Consider the following 20,436-nt stretch of genomic DNA (forward strand, 5'->3'; position numbering starts at 1 on the left):
TAACAGATATAAACCCTCTCCCTATCGACCATCCAAGCTGGGATTATGTTCCATGGGGAAGTATTTAAATATGATTAAGATTGTAATAGCATTTATTGCTTTTTATGCCTTATTTTCGACATATTGCTTCAAATGTTATAATCCGTTATTCAACCAAGAATTCTTCAGTGTGAAATTCCATCTTTTGGTCTCAAAATGAGGTAAAAACCCTCTGTTTATAGCATTTTAATTGTTACCATGAGGAATTCACTTCTATGCAATATCATTGCACAATGGCCAGCATAAGTGAGTACTAAGTAAGGTTATATTACATATTGTTTAATCAGAATTCTCCTGCAGCAGTGATGGGGATTATTCAGTATTTCTGTTTTTAATTCAGATTGCACCGACACTGCATGTCCCTGGAAGGATAAATATCAGTCTGTTTCTGAATGAAGAATCATGGTGGTATGATAATCAAGCATTTAATACCACAAGCCCTTGATTGAACAGCCACTGTTTTCTTTGAATAAAGATGGAGGATGGAAAAGAAAAATGACGGCATGTTTTTGTGAGAGACCATTCATTGAGCATGCATGTATTGTAGCGTATTCTGAGCATACACGACGTATTGAGAATGTGTCTTGAGGCTGTAGCCATCCGTAGAACATTGACGATTTGATTTGCCACCTTGCATTTGACCTTGTTCACATTTGGCAATCAAAATATCTGAGAAAAAACTGGACCAAGAAAATTGAATGACAAAGAAATTAAATGCAAGTTCATGTAACTTTTAAACTATTTAATAAATTATTATACATCTAAATGTGCAAGGCTGTTTGTCATGTCATTATCCATCCATCGTAATTTGATGTTTTCATTCCTGTATCATGAGGGGTTTACGTTGGGATTGTATGAACACGGCCTGTGCATGGCTCCATATCTAGGTTGCGTTTCATGTGATCAGAAAACCTCATATCTTGATCAAATTAAAGCCACCTCTATATGCAATATAATATCGTCTACGGGGATACTTGGCCCATGGAATTGTCTATATTGGCAAAATAGATTCAATGGTCTATTGAAGTGTGCGTAGTGGGCAGGGACCACTTATTAGTTTATCTCAGAAGTTTCTCCTGCTTCTCCATGGTAATTTGTTTTGACAGAAGTATCAATACAAAAATATTTATAGTTTATAAAATTTTATTCAATTAGATGTAATATTAAACATGATATTTCAAGAAGACAAGCATCAGAGAAAATATAATTTCATGCAGTGTAGCTATAGGCCTACACATTTTTGTACGTATGAAATATCTCTAAAATATTACAAGGCAATCAGGACATATATTGATTTGAAATCTGAAAGGTAAAGTTTCTGTCTCTTTTTTTTTGATAGCCAGGTTGATTAACTCTTTAATGAAACAAAGTATTAATATTGATTAAAAATCAAAATTAGGGTTAAGTTGAAAAATAATTGCATTAAGAATATCCATATGTACCTTAGATGCTGGTAATTTTTATTTGGCTCCAAACAATGGCTACAATTGACCAAATTCAACAGACAAAGATTTACCATGTTTTAATATCAAATATCTCGTGATTCATCTCTGTTTCCAAAATTACTGAATTTGGGCAAGTTTGAATGATTGTTTGAATTAGAGTATTGAATACCTATAATCTCACAAAATTTTAGAATCTTAATGGTGTCACTTGATACCTGGGCCCTGTCTTATAATGAGTTATTATTGATTCAATGAACCACAACTATGGAAAGCCAACAATGCCAACTTCTAAAATGCATATTTGTTCAAAATGATTTTTAGATTATGATGTACAACTCTTAAATTCATTGTTTTCATTATAATTTGGTTTGTTCCCTTTGTTTGCATGTGCAAATTTCCTGTAGAAAATAAATTATGATATTAATGGATTTCCATATAGTAGAGGTTGATCAGTTTAATCGCAACTCTTTGTAAGACAGAGCCTTGGTATTATACCATCATGGTATGAAAACTTGTAGTGGATCATGTAAATTTATCTCAAAATTTATATCCGTGCTTCAAAATCTTCTTTGCTCTCTTTGGGCAGTTTGTGAAAATATTAATCATTGTTGTCTGTACAAATCAAAGTTATGTCATTAATACTAAACAAATTCACAAAGCACATTGCTTTTCCATGAAAATTTAAACATCATTCTGGTAAATGCCTTTGAAGAATGAATACTGTTAATGCTAATGCCCATGTTTTTAGATTCGAAAGTCCTTCAGCAGTAGAAGGGCATTAATTCACCTGCTCCAACATGGAGTTACCGCCTTTTAACCCCTCTCGAGAGCCCATCACATCTCTATGATGGGATTATATCCTATTGCCTAAATGCTTTCTTATTGGTGCATGTAATTATACTCCTCTTTCATCCCTCTTGAACCTTGTCTCTACCACTCTCTTCTACATAATGCACTTTCCAGAATTAGTTTGCTGAAAATTAAAATAGACCTGCCAATACCCTATTTTCTCTTGGCCTGTTCGAAACATTAACAGATAGAGATGTAATAAACCTTCCAAAGGAGTTTTGCAATGTCAGTGTTTATCTGGGATGATAGTATTATGGGATGTTTTTCTTTTAGTAGCAATGCGGATCATGTGATAATTGAAGGTGAAGCGCATTAGATTATTGGACAGAAATTATATTACAATGGTACGAAATTACTATAATACCATTTTTTTAAGAAGAGGATTGATTCATTTGAAAAATACTTTTTGTGATATTTTTTTTCATAATTAGCTGTACTACACAGCCCATTTTATTTAATTGTATCACATTTTGTTAACATGGCATATATGTAAGTGCTAAGCATGAAAACTAAGGTATATATACCAGTTATGTATGTTAATGCTCAATTTTTCTTACCTTTTAGAAGATTCTAAAGCAATAATTTAAAGAAGGATTTTGAATGCTAAGATTAAAGATTTGAAGCAAAGTTATTGCTATAGCATTTTACTTGATACATGCACATTGAGAGCCTGAATATTATTTTGTGAATTCATCAAGGATGTACTTTTTCATGAAAATTGTTACATTTTCTGTTGTTTTTTATTTAGTTTGTGTTAAAAAAAGTAAAATACACCCATTATGCATACTACTTTACAGCCCTAAATTATGTGTAGAAGTTTATCAACATGCTTATGTTATTATTCAATCTTTGTTTTGTTTTCATTCCCCTACCAAAACTCCACAATTGATATCGCAAATATGATTCAATTAAAACAACAACATTGAAATTGACCATGGTGTAAAATCCAACCTGTAACTGAAAATGGATCTGGTCTTGACCCAACCTCATCATCCCCTTATGATAATGGTTCAACCCAATGGCCGTTCTTCAAGCAAGTTTCAAACGGCATGAATACGCTAAGCCTGCACAATCAGGTACTTGGTCGATGTGCGTCTTTGATGTCAAGAGATGATGAATTTCCTTGTGAATTTGGAAGCAAATTATTGCTACAGCATTTAGTGAAACTCAAGAAAAGCAATCTTCTTTCATAGCCTAGATAAAGAACCATTTCTACGCTTCAGAATACATGAGGCATGTTTTAATAGAGACTTTTAGATGAGATTAAAATCCAGGGGAATTGTGTCAATCATATGTCATTAGAAATTGAGAACAATAAAAACAAAATCATGCGAAGGCCTCGCCATCAGCCTGAAGAAAATTAACAATTTTTTTCTGTATCGCATACATTATTGGAGGCTGACATACAATCTTCTTGCACAGGAAATTCATTGTCTCCTTGACGTGTCTTTGATATTATAGCACATTATAGTACACTTGGGTCGATGCTTTGGAAAGTGAAATTGATTGATTTTTCTTTATCCAGAAGTTATGTTTTGTTTTCAATATCTTATCATCATAGATTCAGAGTGAGAGTCTATTTTTTTGTTCTTGTGCTGTAATAGTTTTTTGCCAGACTGTTTCTGATTTGTACATATCTTTCAAGATACGCTGTCCTGTACCTTTGGCCGTGGTGAAATAAATAGTGTGATATAAATATTATATCTCTATGCTGTATATTTCTTGCTTGCATGAAGATATATACTTTCCTCACGGTCAGAATATTGAAAAGACACAATTTATTTCCAGTGGTTGCCGGTTTGATTTGTGTACTATATGCATTGTTTTTATTTGTTTTGTTAGTGGTGTGAAGTGGTGACGGTTTTTATTGAAGAGGTTGTTGTTTCTGGTCTGCCTTGATCTATGGTGTCTTCAATTTTAATGCACAATTTGTCATCCTCTTTGACAATTTCAGTGTGGTCATCAAATTGTTTGCTTTACTTCGGGAGTAGAGGCATAATAGTAATGTTGAAGAAAGTGTTTGTTAAAAATCATAATTTTGCTACTCTTGAAATAGAAACAAAAAGTCACAGTAGGAGACCCATTTCCTAGAATTATTCACATTATGAGATCCATGATGATCGTAATCCTGTGGCATTATAAAACTTTTTATAAAGATTTTAATTTCAACTTGGGGTAGTAGATAACAATGAGTTTAAGTATACAAATACAGTACTCTTGATAGTCTGATTTTGTGGAGATCATTCACTGACCACTATATGATAGTTTTACTAACAGGAAAAGTAAAGTTTAAAGCATATCATAAATTAGAGAATTGTCTTGAGGCCAGGAGAGAAATGCTGAATGATAATGACAGCCAAATTATCTTTGACTTACAATGTTTCACTGCTTCCCCTTCCCAAATAGATACAGATAATATTGTAAGTAAGCTCTTGTGTTAAATGTTGTTATGAAAATAAACTAATATTGGAAATGGTTTGCGTTTGTTGATATTGTTTGGTATTTCTGTTTATTCAACATATTGATAAACCATCATCCATGATCATGAAAATATTATTAACGCATACAGTATTGAATGTTGTGAACTGGTGATGAATAAGAAAAGACACTCAACTATGATTAAATAAACAAAACAAAACTTTGTTATCAATTTTATATTGAATTGTATGTATGTGTGTCACATTCATTCACTGAACATTTTCAATATTGAATTCAATTAGTATGATATTTAGGCGAAAGCATTGAAAAATGCAATTAATGTCTTTTTTCAATAAGATGTCATTGCATACTTGAAAATGTTATACAATTATTTCACACAAGTTTTATTGAGTATCCATGTTTTAAGTGTGATAGAAGTCTGTCATTTTGTCAATAACTGATGAAAATTGAATGCATAATTCAGATGTTGACATTTCAAATGCAAGTGATACCTTTGTTAAAACAGTAACAGTGTATGTTTTATTGGAATTGTGTAATTTAATTCAATTTGCTTGTAGTCCCCCCTCCCCGATAGATGTGTGAAAGTTTGCAAGTTAGATTTTGATATTGGATATGTTTTCTATCCTGAATAGTAAAAAGGGTAGGCATGTGTAAGATTGCGAACCATATCTTTCAAGAGGATCATAAGTTCTCGAAAAACATATTAATTTATATTCTTAAGTTTTAGGAAAATGTAGTAACAAAAAAGGAGTTTGCTCACCTCTTCTCCCCTAAAAGATTTGAATAGAAGTGCAAAATGACATGAAAATGCAGCAAAGGATATTCTATATTTTGAAAATTGTGATAAACAGTTATGAATTTACACCAATAATCTGTCTCAATGGGGATATGTAGCTTCTTCCATTTTCACTATGCAGAATACTTTGCCATCTCTATTTTTTGCAATCGATAAAAGGCGTTTTTTTCCAAGCAGGGGCTATATAAAAAAACATAATTTATATAGAGGGCATATGAATTGAACATAACAAAGGAAAGGTTCTTTTATAGCCAGTAATGAGCCAAAGGTGAGTCAAGCTAAAAAAAAAATGTAAAATATCAGATAATAAAAAGCTCAAAAAGTGAAATTATTCCAACAATTTGAGAACTATATTATTAGACTACCCATTTCTTGTGAATGATGTTATATGGAAAAGACTGCTGTTCTGCCCCGAGGCCAAGGTGTCTGTACAATATGATCTCCCCTCTCTCATATTGGAGAAAATAATGTGGGTTGCTGTTTTCTTTTTATCATATCTTAAAAAGAAAAAAATCTCATATTCTGTTTAGTAACATTTTCATGTTAAATATTGTCGAATGATTTTTAGGTTGAACCTTTCCTTTATATTCTATCCCTTTTTGATGCTCCTTCAGCCATTATTGTCTCACATGCACATACTAAAACTCGTTATGTGTTAGTGCTAGCCTTTGTCTTCTATTATTCTATATATTTCATAATATTTTTATATCTTCTAGTACACTGAATCTCTCTCCTCTGCAAACCTCTCAAAATTTGTCATTTGATTGCTGTGTCACCCGAGATGCTTAAATCAAATTACAAGTATACATGTGTGATTTTGTTACGTCCTGTGTGTTCATGGGCTTAGCTCTAAAATTTGATTAATCTTTCGTTTATGTCCAATACGTAACCAAATTGGCTCTGCGTCATACATCATAAAGTATATCTGATGTCGTATGTTGTCCGTTGGTAGAAAGGGCATTAAGGTTTTCTGTGTATTCATATATCACAGAATGCTGTGTTATCTGTTATTGCAAGTTGTCATGCAGAGCTTATCATGTATAATTTGCATGAAGCATCTGTTGATGTCATATTGTGCACCACTGTCATGGGATATTTATACAAATTGAAAACCAAAAAGATTGAATAAGGTGTCATTTCTTGCCTAAGATGAGATATACTATACACTCAAAGCCTTTTCTATTGCTGCATCATTGGATTAAATCATGAGAAAACGGACAACTTACATCCATTCTTACAATCCCAGTTACAATATTCTATCATGTTAGACACCGACCTTCCTCTTTCCATCCTGATGTTCTATCTTCGGCTGTTCTTTATGGTATAATTCTGTTGATCTTTCTTAAGGAAATTTTTTTTTCTTAATTCATGGGATTTGATCTTGTCATCCTAATATTTCAACATAATTCATATGTACTCTGTGCAATCAGTTGTATCTCTGTGTTAATCTTTGTATCTAATCTTTCTCCTATTTCAATCTGCCTGCTTCCTCTCATACTTTTTTCAACCTCATTACTCTTTCTTTCTCTTGTCTTTGTGATATATTTATGTTCAACTCTCTCTCTCTCCATTTGTGTTTGTAGTTTTGTTTGTTTCTGTGTAGTGTTTCCCTGTATATGTACTTGGGGGCTAAATTACTCGTTGAGTACCCCTTATTCAGATCCACATCCCCACCCTATCCATGCAGCAGTGGCATGATCAAATTGCACTATTTTTTCCATAACCATCTGACATCATTCATGGATCTTCACCGGACACCCTTTTCTTCTTCTTCTTCATGCACAGGCCAACCCCAATCTAGTGGTGAAGTTTGCCGATACCGAGAAAGAGCGTCAGCTACGTCGCATGCAGCAGATGTCAAACTCGATGGGTCTGTTCAATCAGATGGCCGTCAGCTCCCCGATATCCCTCTATGGTGGTTACCAGGTTAATACGGTGAGTTATACTCCTGCAGGAACTCGGCGGGACTGAACTCACATCAGTGACATTCAGTATCACTAGAGGCTTGCGGGTGGACAGCTTTTGTAACATACAAGAGAGCATGGAACATGAGTGAGAATTGGAAAATGAAGTTAGATTAATATTTAACCAAAAGATGCATCCCAAGTGCAGGGAAGAATATGAATCTGAATCTGATTTCATGATCAGTAGATTTGTAGGCCTAAGAGAGATTCCAGGAGAACTGTAGTGTTTAAATGAGGTTTTGTAATCACTTTGTAAAGAGTATCATGATTAATGCATGGTGTCAAGTACACTGTCGTCGACTAATTTTCAGGATTTGAACAAATGAATGATGTCACAATTAGGGCACTTGTAAGCATGTATTCTGATAGGTACATATTAACCAAAATCAGTTGATACTATGAGTGAGATTCTTAGAAACTGTCATGTTCTAAATGAGATCACTTTTAAAAGAGAAACGCTGATTAATGCATGGTGTTGAGTATACTGTGTCGACCAATCTCTCATTATTAGCACGAATGAGTGATGTTGCAATAAGGGCTTTATTCTGAAACATACATAAATTTTATGCAAAATTTTCTTTCTGTTGTTGTATAAAACATTGAATGATTAAATAGGGAAACTGAACATATTTTTGATTAGTCAGGGTACTTTGGTTTATATCCACTGTGAGATATTCATAAACTTATACAGCTGTAACATTCGAATTTGTTAATTGATACAATGATCTTATGAATAATTGCAGCCATTGCATTAACAGTGTTGGAAACTAGTCAGTGTTAAGTTGTTTCTTGGTATCAGTTTAACATTATGTTTATTCAAGAAATCTGATAGGAGAGATAAGGTTTCTAGATTTAAAAAAAATTCCTTTCATGAATAATGCAACACATTTTGAATATTTCATTCATGATTCCATTAGATTTCAAGTGATTCAATTAGACTTCAGAATACCGGACCAGTATTAAAATTGAAAGTGATAACTGAATATGGGCTCCTATTTCCACGAACAAAGACAATAAATTATCAAACCCGATATTTGACTCGATTTGTGTAAGAAATAAGAAGAAAATCAATGAGGAAAACACAAAATATGTGACTTCCGTAAGACTCACAATCTTTTTGATTGCCTTATACAGCAGCAAATGCTTCAACAGCAAGCAGCAATCATGGCCCACCAGTCGACGGCTGCCTACATGAACCCAATGGCTGCCCTGTCCGCTGCCCAACAGATGAACCAGATGAATGCTGTAGCAGCCAACGGTTTCCCTGCCGCTACCACTGCTACCATCCCTTCCACCGGAGAACACCTCCTAGGTATGGAGGGAATCGGTAAAGGTTGTAGAGTTTCTCTGCATGCCGTTCGTTTTGCGGACAACTGCCATGTCAAAATCCTTGCTTGAGCCAATGGTGTAGTATTAGACAATTTAAAAGGCTTCTTTAAACATTGCAATGGTTTTCAAAGCATGTAAAGGTTGTGTTGTTTTTATGCAGGGAGGATTAAAAATGAAGAGATTGAATTTAAAAATTGAATTGGACTGAATTGAATTGAAAAGAAAATGAATTGAAACCGTGAGAATTCTATCCTTTTAGCATAAAGAAGTAAAGTACTAATGGGTGTAATCAGTTCCATGTGTATATAATTTGCTGCTTATTGCTAAATTCACTGGTTGTAATGAATTATTTTGATTTGCTTCAGTATTAGTATACATTCAATTGCATTATAGATCACTTTTTTGTACAAACTGTGAATTCATGTGCTTTACTTTGATGAAAATAACTTCATTATTATAATTTTTGATACTGTTTTTGGACAAGTATATGAACATGATTCAATTTGTAAGAGCAATTTTATCACTGAGGTTCTTTCTAGTTTTTGCACTCTGTGAAATCCTTATGAATCACATTAATGGAATACATAAATCGATTCTTGTCTTGCTTCTGAGCACATGTTGCATGTTTTGCTTGGAATACATTAATAACAAAATGTATTTCTATCTGTCTCACTGTGTTTATCATAATATTGATAAACATTAATACCAAACACCTTGATAATCTCTTTCCATTCTAAAATTAAGTCTGTCCATTACCATAGGATGTCTTGGTGCTAAAAAAGTCAAATAATATGAAAAGCCACCATGTTTTAGAATTAGTCCCTCTGCATGTAAAGAGGCTAAGAGCGAGAAATGCAGTGCTAACTCTTATATGTGTATAGGCCCATAATTTGGTGCTAATTTGCAACAGCAGCATGTCAACAGTTAAACTAAATTACGAACAACTACATTTTTCCAATTAAATGCATTTGCCATAGTCCACTTGTTATTATACCTCTTTTTCCGAGAATGCTTTAGTGAAAAATATATATGCCAAACATTGCATGTTTTAATGCATTATTAATTTCTTGATCATATAATTAGCATTGAAAGCCGCGTAGTAGTTGCTGATTCTGATGAGTATTTGTCCATTGCCTTTGCAGTACCAGCACCAGGCGCCGGCCAGCCGGCGGTGAACTGTGCCGTCAGCACCCCAACCCTACCCTCACCAACCATGCCGACGTACACCCTTGCTGCACAGACGAATGGACAAGCAGAGACACTCTACACCAATGGCCTACAGTATCCTGGAGAGTATGCAGGTAAGGGTCTCAGAAGAGATGGGAAAGAGGAGAGAGAAAGACCGAGACAGACGATGAAAGATAAGAAGGAGAGAGTGGAAAGATGAAGAATAGAGGCTCATCGGCTTTTGTGATAGTGTGGTTGGGTGCCTCAGAGTTTGTTTGTTCTTAAATAAGTGCCTGCGCTTGCAACTTCTGGTAAAATACTTTAAACCATCCAATACTAAAGTCTGTAATTCCCTCCAGTTTTGGAAGTCTCTCCAATGCTACATCATCTTTCATAAGTATGATTAAACCCTGAGGGCGAAAGACTCTTTCAGGCACACAGTATCCCTGCTGTGTAATGACTTGATTGAGGCCAGTATGACTGTAGCATTAAGAGTTCATTTGTGCAAACTCAAGAGAAATTTAACAATCTCAGGAACAGAGTTGATACAACAAAGGTCAAAATAATCATTGAAATCGGAAATATATTGTTTTATATTCAGGTAAGAAGTACATGACAGCATATTCACCTTGTGAATTAATATATTGATGATATTAGATTGATAAAATTCATCCAAATATATTAACATCAGACACTGATAAACAGACATCACTTTATATTACCTAAGGCTGCAGTCGCACCACTAACCAAACGGACTCCAAAATTCTGATGGTCTGTCGTTAGTACAAACGTAATCGCTTTGTCAGTCTGGAGTCGGTTTCATCGTTGTGACTGTAACATCATCATGTTTGTATTTTTGATATCTTCTGTTTTTGTTAACTATTTCTAAACCTTCTTTTTCTGTTGATGCTAACAGCTGCCAACCAAGCAGCAGTTGCTGCAGCAGCTACAGCGGTTGCTACGGATCCTCTGCAGCAAGCCTACACTGGTATGCAGCAATATGCAGGTTAGCAAATACAATGTATAGCTTTACAGTTGTAATTAGATTGTCGACGTCTCATTGGGTCTTGCCATCTTCCCCCAACGAATGAATTATCAATCAATCAATAAAAGAATATTTAAAAAAATACAATAAAAAATCAGTTGAAAAATGTGATGATGATAATTATCATAATGATACTAAATAGATGAAATTAAATAAGAATGAGGAAATTAGTAAGGAAATAATATGAATAAAATAGATGAATAAACAAATACATGAATAATAATATAAAAAATTATATTATGATAAATGAATGAATATATGAATACAAATGAAATGACAGTGATGATCCGAAGTTGAATAAGAAGTAATGGTGGGAATACATAAAAGAATGATAATGAAAAAAAGTGAAAATTGATGTCAATGAAAATTTGAAATGTCCATATTTGATTATTGAAAGATCATGAAAAAATGGTGCAAATAATGTTTGATGAAAGGAGAGGAATGTGATGTCAATTGCAAAGATGTGATTATTCAGTCACTGCCCTTTACATGGATTTCTTTGGTTTATAGTATTTACCATTTTGGTCCATTATTGTGTTCCCAGCGGTATGCCCTAATAACAACACACATCTATTGTGTTCTGTGGCTGAAATAGTATAGATATTCTATACCGGGAACTTTGACATTTTAAACATTGCTCTGTTAAGCAAACAACACGAATTTTTTTAATTTCATTGGGAATTTCAGTACAACATATGACATTACCACATTGATGGGATTACTTCTATTAAAATACTACAATTTTGAACCCATAAAGCACAATATAACCTCTGTGTACTAACGATTTATAAATAAGTGACGAAAGAGTCATTTAAAAAAATCAATAGATATAAGTCATATACTGATACAGTTGTATGTATTGGGTATATGAACATAAAATTTTAAGTTGGTAAGAAAGCCTATTGGAATATACATATATGTTTTAACCATCGGATCTTCCTCATAGCAACCTACCCAGCAGCCTTTGGTGGTTTGAGCCAAGCGAGTTTTGCTACCACCGCCACCCAACAGCCGGTACTAGCAGCAGCCCCTCAGAGGGAGGGTGAGTATGGTAATAACTCACACTCTTCCTTCTTTTCTTCTATATCTTGTCCTCCCTTTTAACCCCTTGTTACCCTACTAACCAACAACCGATCCTCTCATTGTTTCCTCTGTTGTCTGCTTTGTCGGCTGCCTTTCGTTGTCTGCTTTTCATGTGGAATGACATGTAAAGGACTGAGATACAAAATATCTAAATCCTCTACCAGGCGGTGCCAATACGGGTTTACAAAACGAATATCCTAAATCGTTGAAAAACTTCCAGAGATATTTTATCTTGATGTTGTTATCATTTTTCTTATCCATTTTTTGGTCCCCCCTTCTTATATGAGGGGAGGGTGGGGTGAGCATGTTCAGGATTGCCCTGTAAAACTCCTTTTCTAACTCAGCATCTTGTCAAGTTATTTAAAATTTACATTTACAATTCAACAAATTCCCAAGCTAGGATTGTCACTTCTAGAAACTAAATGACCAACCAAAACATGAACATTATATTTCTTAGATAGTATTGGTGCTGCTATTTGTTCTATGTATGTATCATCAGTGTTCACACCGTAGCCCCCCCCCCCCCCCCCTCTCCATCTCTCCCCCTCACTTAATATGTGGAGTCATTTTTGGGATATGTACTTAATGAATGATTGTTAGAAAAAGTGAAATTGTTATTCTATTTTGTAAATGATTAGAGCATGAATATGTAAGCTTATTACAATTTCTCCTTGATGCCTGCAATATTTATTCTTTAAAACTTTATTAGAAAAATATTTTATTATATCTTTACAACAAATGCACTTAATGTTGTGAACTGCAAGAATGTTTTTTTAATGATTATAAATGAAGTTCACATGCATTTTTGCACATTGTGATGAAATATTCATGATCTTATTCAGTTTATTTGTATGAAGTATGACTTTCAATTCTTCATGATTAATGCCATTTTAATAGCGTCAAAGTGAATGAATGGATAATCCTTTAACTAAGAAGTAGTTTCAAAATTTAAGTTACTTCTTTAAGTACTTGCACTAATGCAGGAAAAGTTCATTTTAACTGAAGTCAATAATAATATAGAATAGAAGAATTCTAGTAATCTATTGAAAATATGCAAAATCAACAAGTAATTTAAACAAAACAACCATAGATGTGATTTAAGATAAAATCAGTCAGACCACAAGACTCCGCTCATCCTGTGTCTTTCTTCTTCTTTACTCTATTCTATCATCATTGATGATCATTATCTACCTCTAATCTTTTAACAACTAACATATTAACATCACTACTGAAGAATTATACAAAATGTCTTTTAAAATACTCTATTACATAGAGCAATTTTGACTTATCTTTAGTGTGTAAAATTGATAGTGTGTGTTTTGTTTGGAAAGCAATAGTATTACTTAATGAATATCACTATCCTCATAACATAGAGATAGAGGTAATGTAATGATTTCTTCAATAAAATTACTTTGGAAGAGATTGAGTTATGCTCCTCTGTAGTTATAAGAGTATATCCAAGGAGTATTTTAATTTAATTCATCTAAAAGAAAGTAGGTTTTATTTTTGCCTGTTGGTTTATTTTGCTAAATATACAATGTTGTACCAATCCTATGTGGCATCAATGCATGAATATGTATGTATTTTATTGCAATTTGGTTTTTAAATTGCTTCATATGGATGGAGTGTTCAGCGCATGTTGGTTAATTGTTTGAAAAATGTGATTTACATAAAAATGAAGAAGAAAATATGTGTAAGTACGACTTATAGTTTTTATCATGAGGTGAAAGGGATCCGCCTCTCATCACAGTCAATCTCTTGGCTTCACAATCATCCAGTGCACATCTATGATATTAAGAGGAACAATTTAAAATGTACAAATGGTGTTAGATGGTCTGCAATTGACAGACAATTACTATCAATTACAGATGTATTCATTTGGAATAGATCTCCTGTGCCTGATGATCTACAAAAGACGATCATTTATTTATTTTCATATTTATATTTGTCCCTTTTCCATGGTTTCTGCCCCAGTATTGTGAAAATAACATTTTCAATTAAGGATGGAAATTGAGGATATGAATGTTATTAGTGATTTGGTCTGAGTTCAAGCCCCTGTGTCATGAAATTTGTTACAAAAAAAGTTCAAAATTTCAATGACAATTTTTGCTATCTTCCAATCAAATGCCCTACTTTCAGTAGCTTAAAACGGTTATTGTAACATTGCTATCAGAGCATGTTTCATGAAACATGACATTGGTGAGTGGTGAAGACATGAATCAATTATCTGAGCAATTGTGAATATTCATTTCCAAAATTGATTGGATACATTCATCATCATAATCAGGTAGTACAATGACACAGTCGAGTCTTGTACCGTCAAAATATTGCTCCATCAGCATTCACTGTAAATTAAGAATATTGCTGAATGAATTGCCATCATAAAGGTTTTAACAAGGTTTGATATTCATATTCATTTCCAATTTTCCAATTTTTATATGATTTAATGATAAAAGCAGCAACACCCCAAAATTATCAATAGAATAGGACAAAGATTCTGGGGATGGACATCATGCTCAGGAAAATACAATGAATAGGGAGAAGATGAAAACCAAGTTATAGATAGTTAGAAGGACTTTACCCCGATAGTGGCAAACATTTAATAGAGGTAGGATATAGGATACAGTAGCATTGCGGCAATTGATCCAAGGAGTTGCCAGGAGTCTTAGGGTGTGTTCAATGTCAGTTTTCAAATTTAAGCGGCAACATGGATCATGATTGAAAATGTAATTTCAAAATGCAGATATAATGAGAAACGAAGGGTGTGTTCAATGTCCACTATAAAAGTAATTGTCTTTCAAGTCACGATTCGGATGAAAATTGAAATGACCTTGAGCATCGCGAATGCGACATTGAACACTTGCATTTTGAATCGTCTTTAAATTTGCTCTCGCAGTGGAAGCAGATACAAATGTGCGGGAACCGACCTTTCTTGTGATGGGTCAAACAGAGCACTAAAGCTGCGCTGACGAAAGCAGGAGATTTAAAGATGATCAATTTATAAACAGCTTTATATTTTCGTCACTGATCGTTGTACCGCTGATCGTGTTTGTGCTCAGTGTTTTGGAATTGAGTTTTCAAACATGATTCATGTTGCTGTTTAAATTTGAAAATCGACATTGAACACGCCCTTAAACTACTTGACAACATGTAACATAGTATAGAATGATGTAGAATAATACTTCTCTTGAACCATCCAGCCAACACTCTTACTTCAATGATGGTAATCTGAACATCTTCTTTTACCCTTGATCTCTGGCATATAGGACCAGAAGGTTGCAATCTCTTCATCTACCACCTGCCTCAAGAGTTTGGCGATAATGAACTTACCCAAATGTTCCTGCCCTTTGGCACAGTCATCAGTTCAAAGGTTTTTGTTGATCGTGTCACCAACCAAAGCAAGTGCTTCGGTGAGTGTTTTATCAGGCTTTTAGAAGAATTTGAGGTATGTCATTAAGAATGAAACCATGGCTGTACCCAGGGGGGGCAGCCCCAGAAATTTTGAAAACCCACATTTTTTACTGAAAATTTTAAGTTTTTGACTCTATAATTTACTCCATTGGCTCTTTTTTTTAGATAAGCAGTTTTCAGCAGCTTCTTTTTACCATTGACTCTCTCTTTTAAGAAATTCACCAAAGTGTGCATAAAATTATTTAATTTCACTTCTTAAAATGCAAAAGGGCCCCCATGACAAGCTCTTGTTTCCCTCCCTCGCTTTCGAGTTTCTTTGAGAATTTCAACGTGTCTTTTTTTGGCAGCGCCTTTATATGATAATAATGTATCATTTGTTGAACTTTATTTGTCTTCAAACCCACAATAGTCTGTACTGTAGTACTACAATCATACAAATAAAACAAAAATTATATTATTTTAAAGCGTAGCATCTGCTTTTTCAAATAGCACTATATAAAAGCTCAAACATGATTTTGAGACCTTTTTTGACAAGAGTGTGTGGTAGTCATTTTTACTACCCTTGATATATATTTTTAGTTTGTTGGTTTGCATTACCTGCCAGAGGAAGTTCTTCAGGAACTTCTCTTAACTTACTTTTAATAAGGAAATCCAGGCTACTTGAAAAGTCAATGTCATTATGTACAGATATGAGCTTTAATTATTGCTTCTAAGAGATATTGTAAGTCCAAGTATTGCCATTAGGATGATAAGACACTGTCCCGTAATTCTCAAAAAAGAGGTATAATTGTAGCATCTGTTTTGTTTTGTCAATATTATCCAGTGCCCCATTCTCACAAGCTATGCTTTTCTTGGGGTCCTTTCTATTCATGAATTTTGTATGTATTTATTTTGATTGAGTATTTTAATGGAAAATAAATGAACTGAACTCAATGGTACAAACCATGGACTATGCAGATTTATGTACATTATTTCATTGTGTACACTAAGAGAAGTCCACTGAGAAATGCACACTTTTGGCAAAGGGTGCCTGATTGATGCCCGGTAATGCAAGACTCTGCATAAACCATAATGTTGTACCATGGTACAATTGAAACCTCTTTAGAATACGGGCCATTGTGTCTCACAATTTTGATATTCTTGTTATAAATCTAATGACTAGACAGTTTACCAAATAGTGTCTTCTTTTTCCCAATTCATGCTGAGTTAGCTCCATGAATGAGGCTCACATACCTTGTTGAAGGGATCAAGACTACAGAATTCTGTACAATACATGTTGCCAGGTTGTTTTCACTCTCCTGAAATGTACTTTTTGAGATCTGCTGATTATTTAGCAACTGGCATTAATTATGTAAAACCACAATTTTGAAAGCAAACATTAGACACATCTGTAAATGCTCTCTCAGAGCTAGCTGTACATGAACCAAGTTAGAATTTCATCCTTTGTACCAGGATGTATTTTAATTAGTTACTTCCTTTATACTTCCATTACATTACCCAGGCTAACTGTGAAAACTTAGAATTTAAAGAAATTTATTTACTTCAATAACTCCATACATCTACTTGATTTGCTAGTTCAGCCCTCTGGACTGCCATACCCGAATAGAACTCCCAAGGATTTAAAAAGCGCGAGCGCGCCCTCTCCCGTTCAGGCTTACTACCCATGATCACCGCGCAATTAGCGTCCATCTTCCTCTTTTGCTTTCGGCAAGCCACCTGTCAAGACGTGCTCAGATAAGTCTCCTAAGAGCTCAAATCTTTTTGAGCTTTGGTATATTATTTTCGCTTATCTGTGGTGCATTCTCCCTTTTAATTTCAATCTTTCCATTTGTGTGTAAGATTGTGTTCAGAATTTACACTTGGCGTGACTTTTTAGACGTGTTTTTGGAGACACTTAAATTGTTTTTCTAACGTTTGAGTTCTCGTCGCGCCGCATCGCTAGCGCGTTCGCGAGGCACCGGGCTTGGCCTGCCTACGTGGCAGCAAGCCTTCACCACCTGTCATGGTTATTGTTCTTCACGTTCAAAGCGTGGTGGCTTTTGGTGCCGTTTTTGAATTAAATTCTAGACAGCCTCTACACTTTGTTGTCGAGGGTGTTATTGTTATTTCTTTTTGCAGGTTGGGATCTTCAACTCTGTTCCTTCCTTGCTTTCTGGAATTGATTTATTAAGATTTTCGATTGATTATTGATTGATTAATTCTTCAATTCTCTTTCCTTTCTGTTCTGAATAAATTTCTTAATTGATATTTTATTCACAGGGGATCTTAAAGCTCAATTCCTTTTTCCTTTTGTTCTGAATAAATTTCTTGATTGATATTTTATTCACAGGCGGATCTTAAAGCTCAATTCCTTTTCCTTCTGTTCTGAATAAATTTCTTGATTGATATTTTATTCACAGGCGCATCCTAAAGCTCAATTCCTTTTCCTTTCTGTTCTGAATAAAATTCTTGATTAATATTTTATTCACAGACGCTTCGGGGATTGTTTAATTCGGCTTACGCAATTATACCTGATGATTGTTTGGTTATTCAATCCCCCCTAAAAAAAAAAAAAAAAAAAATTTTTGTTCTTTACAGGTGGGGTCTCCTTCCTGTTAGAAATTTTTTTGACCTGTCCCGGAATTGTTTTCTTCGTTCAATTCCCTCTTCCCTCCTAGTCTTATATATTTTTTTATTTCGACAGGCGGGCTCTACGATTCCCTTTGAGGATTTACTGTGTCGTTCTTCCTCTTGGAATCGTTACTAGAGACGTTCCTCCTTCCTCCTGTTCTGAATTTCTTTACCTTTCCACAGGAGGTTACTTTTTTTTTTCCTCTTGGAAATTATCGTAAAATTTCTCTTATCTGGAATTATTTGTCTCTCAATCCCTTTTCTTCCTGCTCTGAAATGCTTGTTTTTGTGTTTCTTCGCAGGTGGAAACTTCGTTCTCTTCTGAACTTGCATTCATTTTTGAATTTTTGTTTCGAATTTTTCCTTCGGGCACAAAAAAAAAAAAAGAGAATATAGTAGGGGAACCTTGTAGGAGTTTCTTTTTTCAAAGTCTCCGACCTCCTTTTTCTTACAGGCAGATACCTAAACTATTCTTAGGTTCTTCTTCCTCCCTACCCCTCCCCTCTTGTTTTGTTCTGTTTGCTCAAACAAACTCCTTTTAGGAGGAGGGAAAGACCACTCCGGTCTCCACTTTTAATCTAAGCGAGATCTTTGTAAAAAAAAAAAGAAAAAGAAAAATTCTTGTTTTTCCTTTTTCAGGGTAGAGAGAGGTATCTTTGAATGGGACTAACACAGCCCCAGAGGACCTGGTGCCCTCCACGGGGACCGTCCCGATTGCAAGTTACAGAAGTCGGCCGCCTCCAGGCGAGCAGGAGGGACGCCGCGGTGAGCGCCCAGCGGCGGTGAGTATGAGGGTGCGTCGATCAGCATTCCGAATTTGCGGTCGGATGCTAAGAGAAGGAAGGCCGAGACTGTGGTGCCACGGTCTCGGACAAAGGAAAAAGTGGTAGCCAAGGCTTCCAAGCCTAAACTAGGTCCTGCCGCCGCAGCACCCATAGGGCTATGCGACCCACCGGCTACCGGGTCACCAGAAGTCCGGAGGGAGAGTGCGGTTCTCTCCCCCCGGCACAGGTCAGGATCTCTGCCGTATAAGTCGTCCTCCGTTGACAGCATCGGGAGAGATCGCCCAGCCCTTGACCGCGAGAGGCGTCACACAGACTGTAACCACAATCTGATCGTGACCACAATCTGACCCCGTCAGATTCGGGTGAAGTTTCGTTGTTGGCGGCCGCCCTGCCAGGGGCGGCAAATCGTAAGAGATCACCCGTGCCTCTTGTGCCTTCTTCTGCTCCGGCCACGCCGGCGGAGCCCGCAAAATAAGAAGAAGAGGTCGAAGGAGAGGTCGGCCAGCCCTGTTGCCATGGGCATTCCTCCTTCAGACCCTCTTATTGGTGGCCAGATGTTACAGTCATACATGTTATGCTGCTATATTCTGCTACCGCGAGAGGCGTCACACATCGGGCTGTGACCACAATCTGACCCCGTCAGATTCGGGTGAAGTTTCATTGTCGGCGGCCGCCCTGCCAGGGGCGGCAAATCGTAAGAAATCACCCGTGCCTCTCATGCCTTCTTCTGCCCCGGCCACGCCGGCGGAGCCCGCAGAAAGAGAAGAAGAAGAAGAGGTCGAAGGAGAGGTTGGCCAGCCCTGCTGCCATGGGCGTTCCTCCTTCAGACCCTTGTGTCGGTGGTCAGATGTTACAGCTATTCATGCTGCTACATTCTGCTACCGCGAGAGGCGTCACACATCAGACTGTGACCACAATCTGACCCCGTCAGATTCGGGTGAAGTTTCGTTGTTGACGGCCGCCCTGCCAGGGGCGGCAAATCGTAAGAAATCACCTGTGCCTCTTGTGCCTTCTTCTGCCCCGGCCACACCGGCGGAGGCCGCGAAGAAGAAGAGGTCGAAGGTGAGGTCGGCCAGCCCTGTTGCCATGGGCGTCCCTCCTTCAGACCCTTGTGTCGGTGGTCAGATGTTACAGCTATTCATGCTGCTACATTCTGCTTTCGAGTAGTGCGGGTTCACCCCACCCTCGACGTCTACTCACCCCGCTGATGCCCCTGAGCATCAAGCGAGACAAGCGGGCAATAACCACCAGACACCCGGGAAATCCTCGAGCGATTCTGTTAAATCGCCAGCCAGTGCACCGACTAACCGGGTGCCCCAAGATCGCGTGTGCTTTCCAGCATTTTCGTCGATCTCAGAGCACGTGTCCCAGCCGACACGCGGGGCCACCCCGGCGCTTACTGGACAACCCCCCGGTTCAGTCCATAGAGCGAGACTCCCTTTACGAGGACAACCCCTATCCCGCGGTCGACTTT

At 36.2% G+C, this 20,436-nt stretch overlaps 1 protein-coding gene across 8 annotated transcripts in view; it reads left to right on the plus strand.

The window, feature by feature from the left end:
• The window catches only part of LOC121411285 (CUGBP Elav-like family member 3-B), a 59,284-nt gene that overhangs the window by 27,916 nt on the left and 10,932 nt on the right, over positions 1-20,436 (plus strand). For 2 of the 8 annotated variants that reach the window (XM_041603920.1, XM_041603925.1), the window contains 7 exons: positions 3,368-3,409; positions 7,354-7,503; positions 8,667-8,859; positions 10,004-10,162; positions 10,945-11,034; positions 12,020-12,124; positions 15,423-15,566. In XM_041603920.1, the coding sequence (XP_041459854.1) occupies positions 3,368-3,409; positions 7,354-7,503; positions 8,667-8,859; positions 10,004-10,162; positions 10,945-11,034; positions 12,020-12,124; positions 15,423-15,566 (883 nt within the window). The remainder of the gene's footprint in view (positions 1-3,367; positions 3,410-7,353; positions 7,504-8,666; positions 8,860-10,003; positions 10,163-10,944; positions 11,035-12,019; positions 12,125-15,422; positions 15,567-20,436) is intronic. The other 6 variants (XM_041603924.1, XM_041603927.1, XM_041603926.1 and 3 more) reach the window with 5 other exon arrangements.

This window comes from Lytechinus variegatus, chromosome 3 (genome assembly GCF_018143015.1).
Source record: "Lytechinus variegatus isolate NC3 chromosome 3, Lvar_3.0, whole genome shotgun sequence".
Classification (NCBI taxonomy): domain Eukaryota; kingdom Metazoa; phylum Echinodermata; class Echinoidea; order Temnopleuroida; family Toxopneustidae; genus Lytechinus; species Lytechinus variegatus.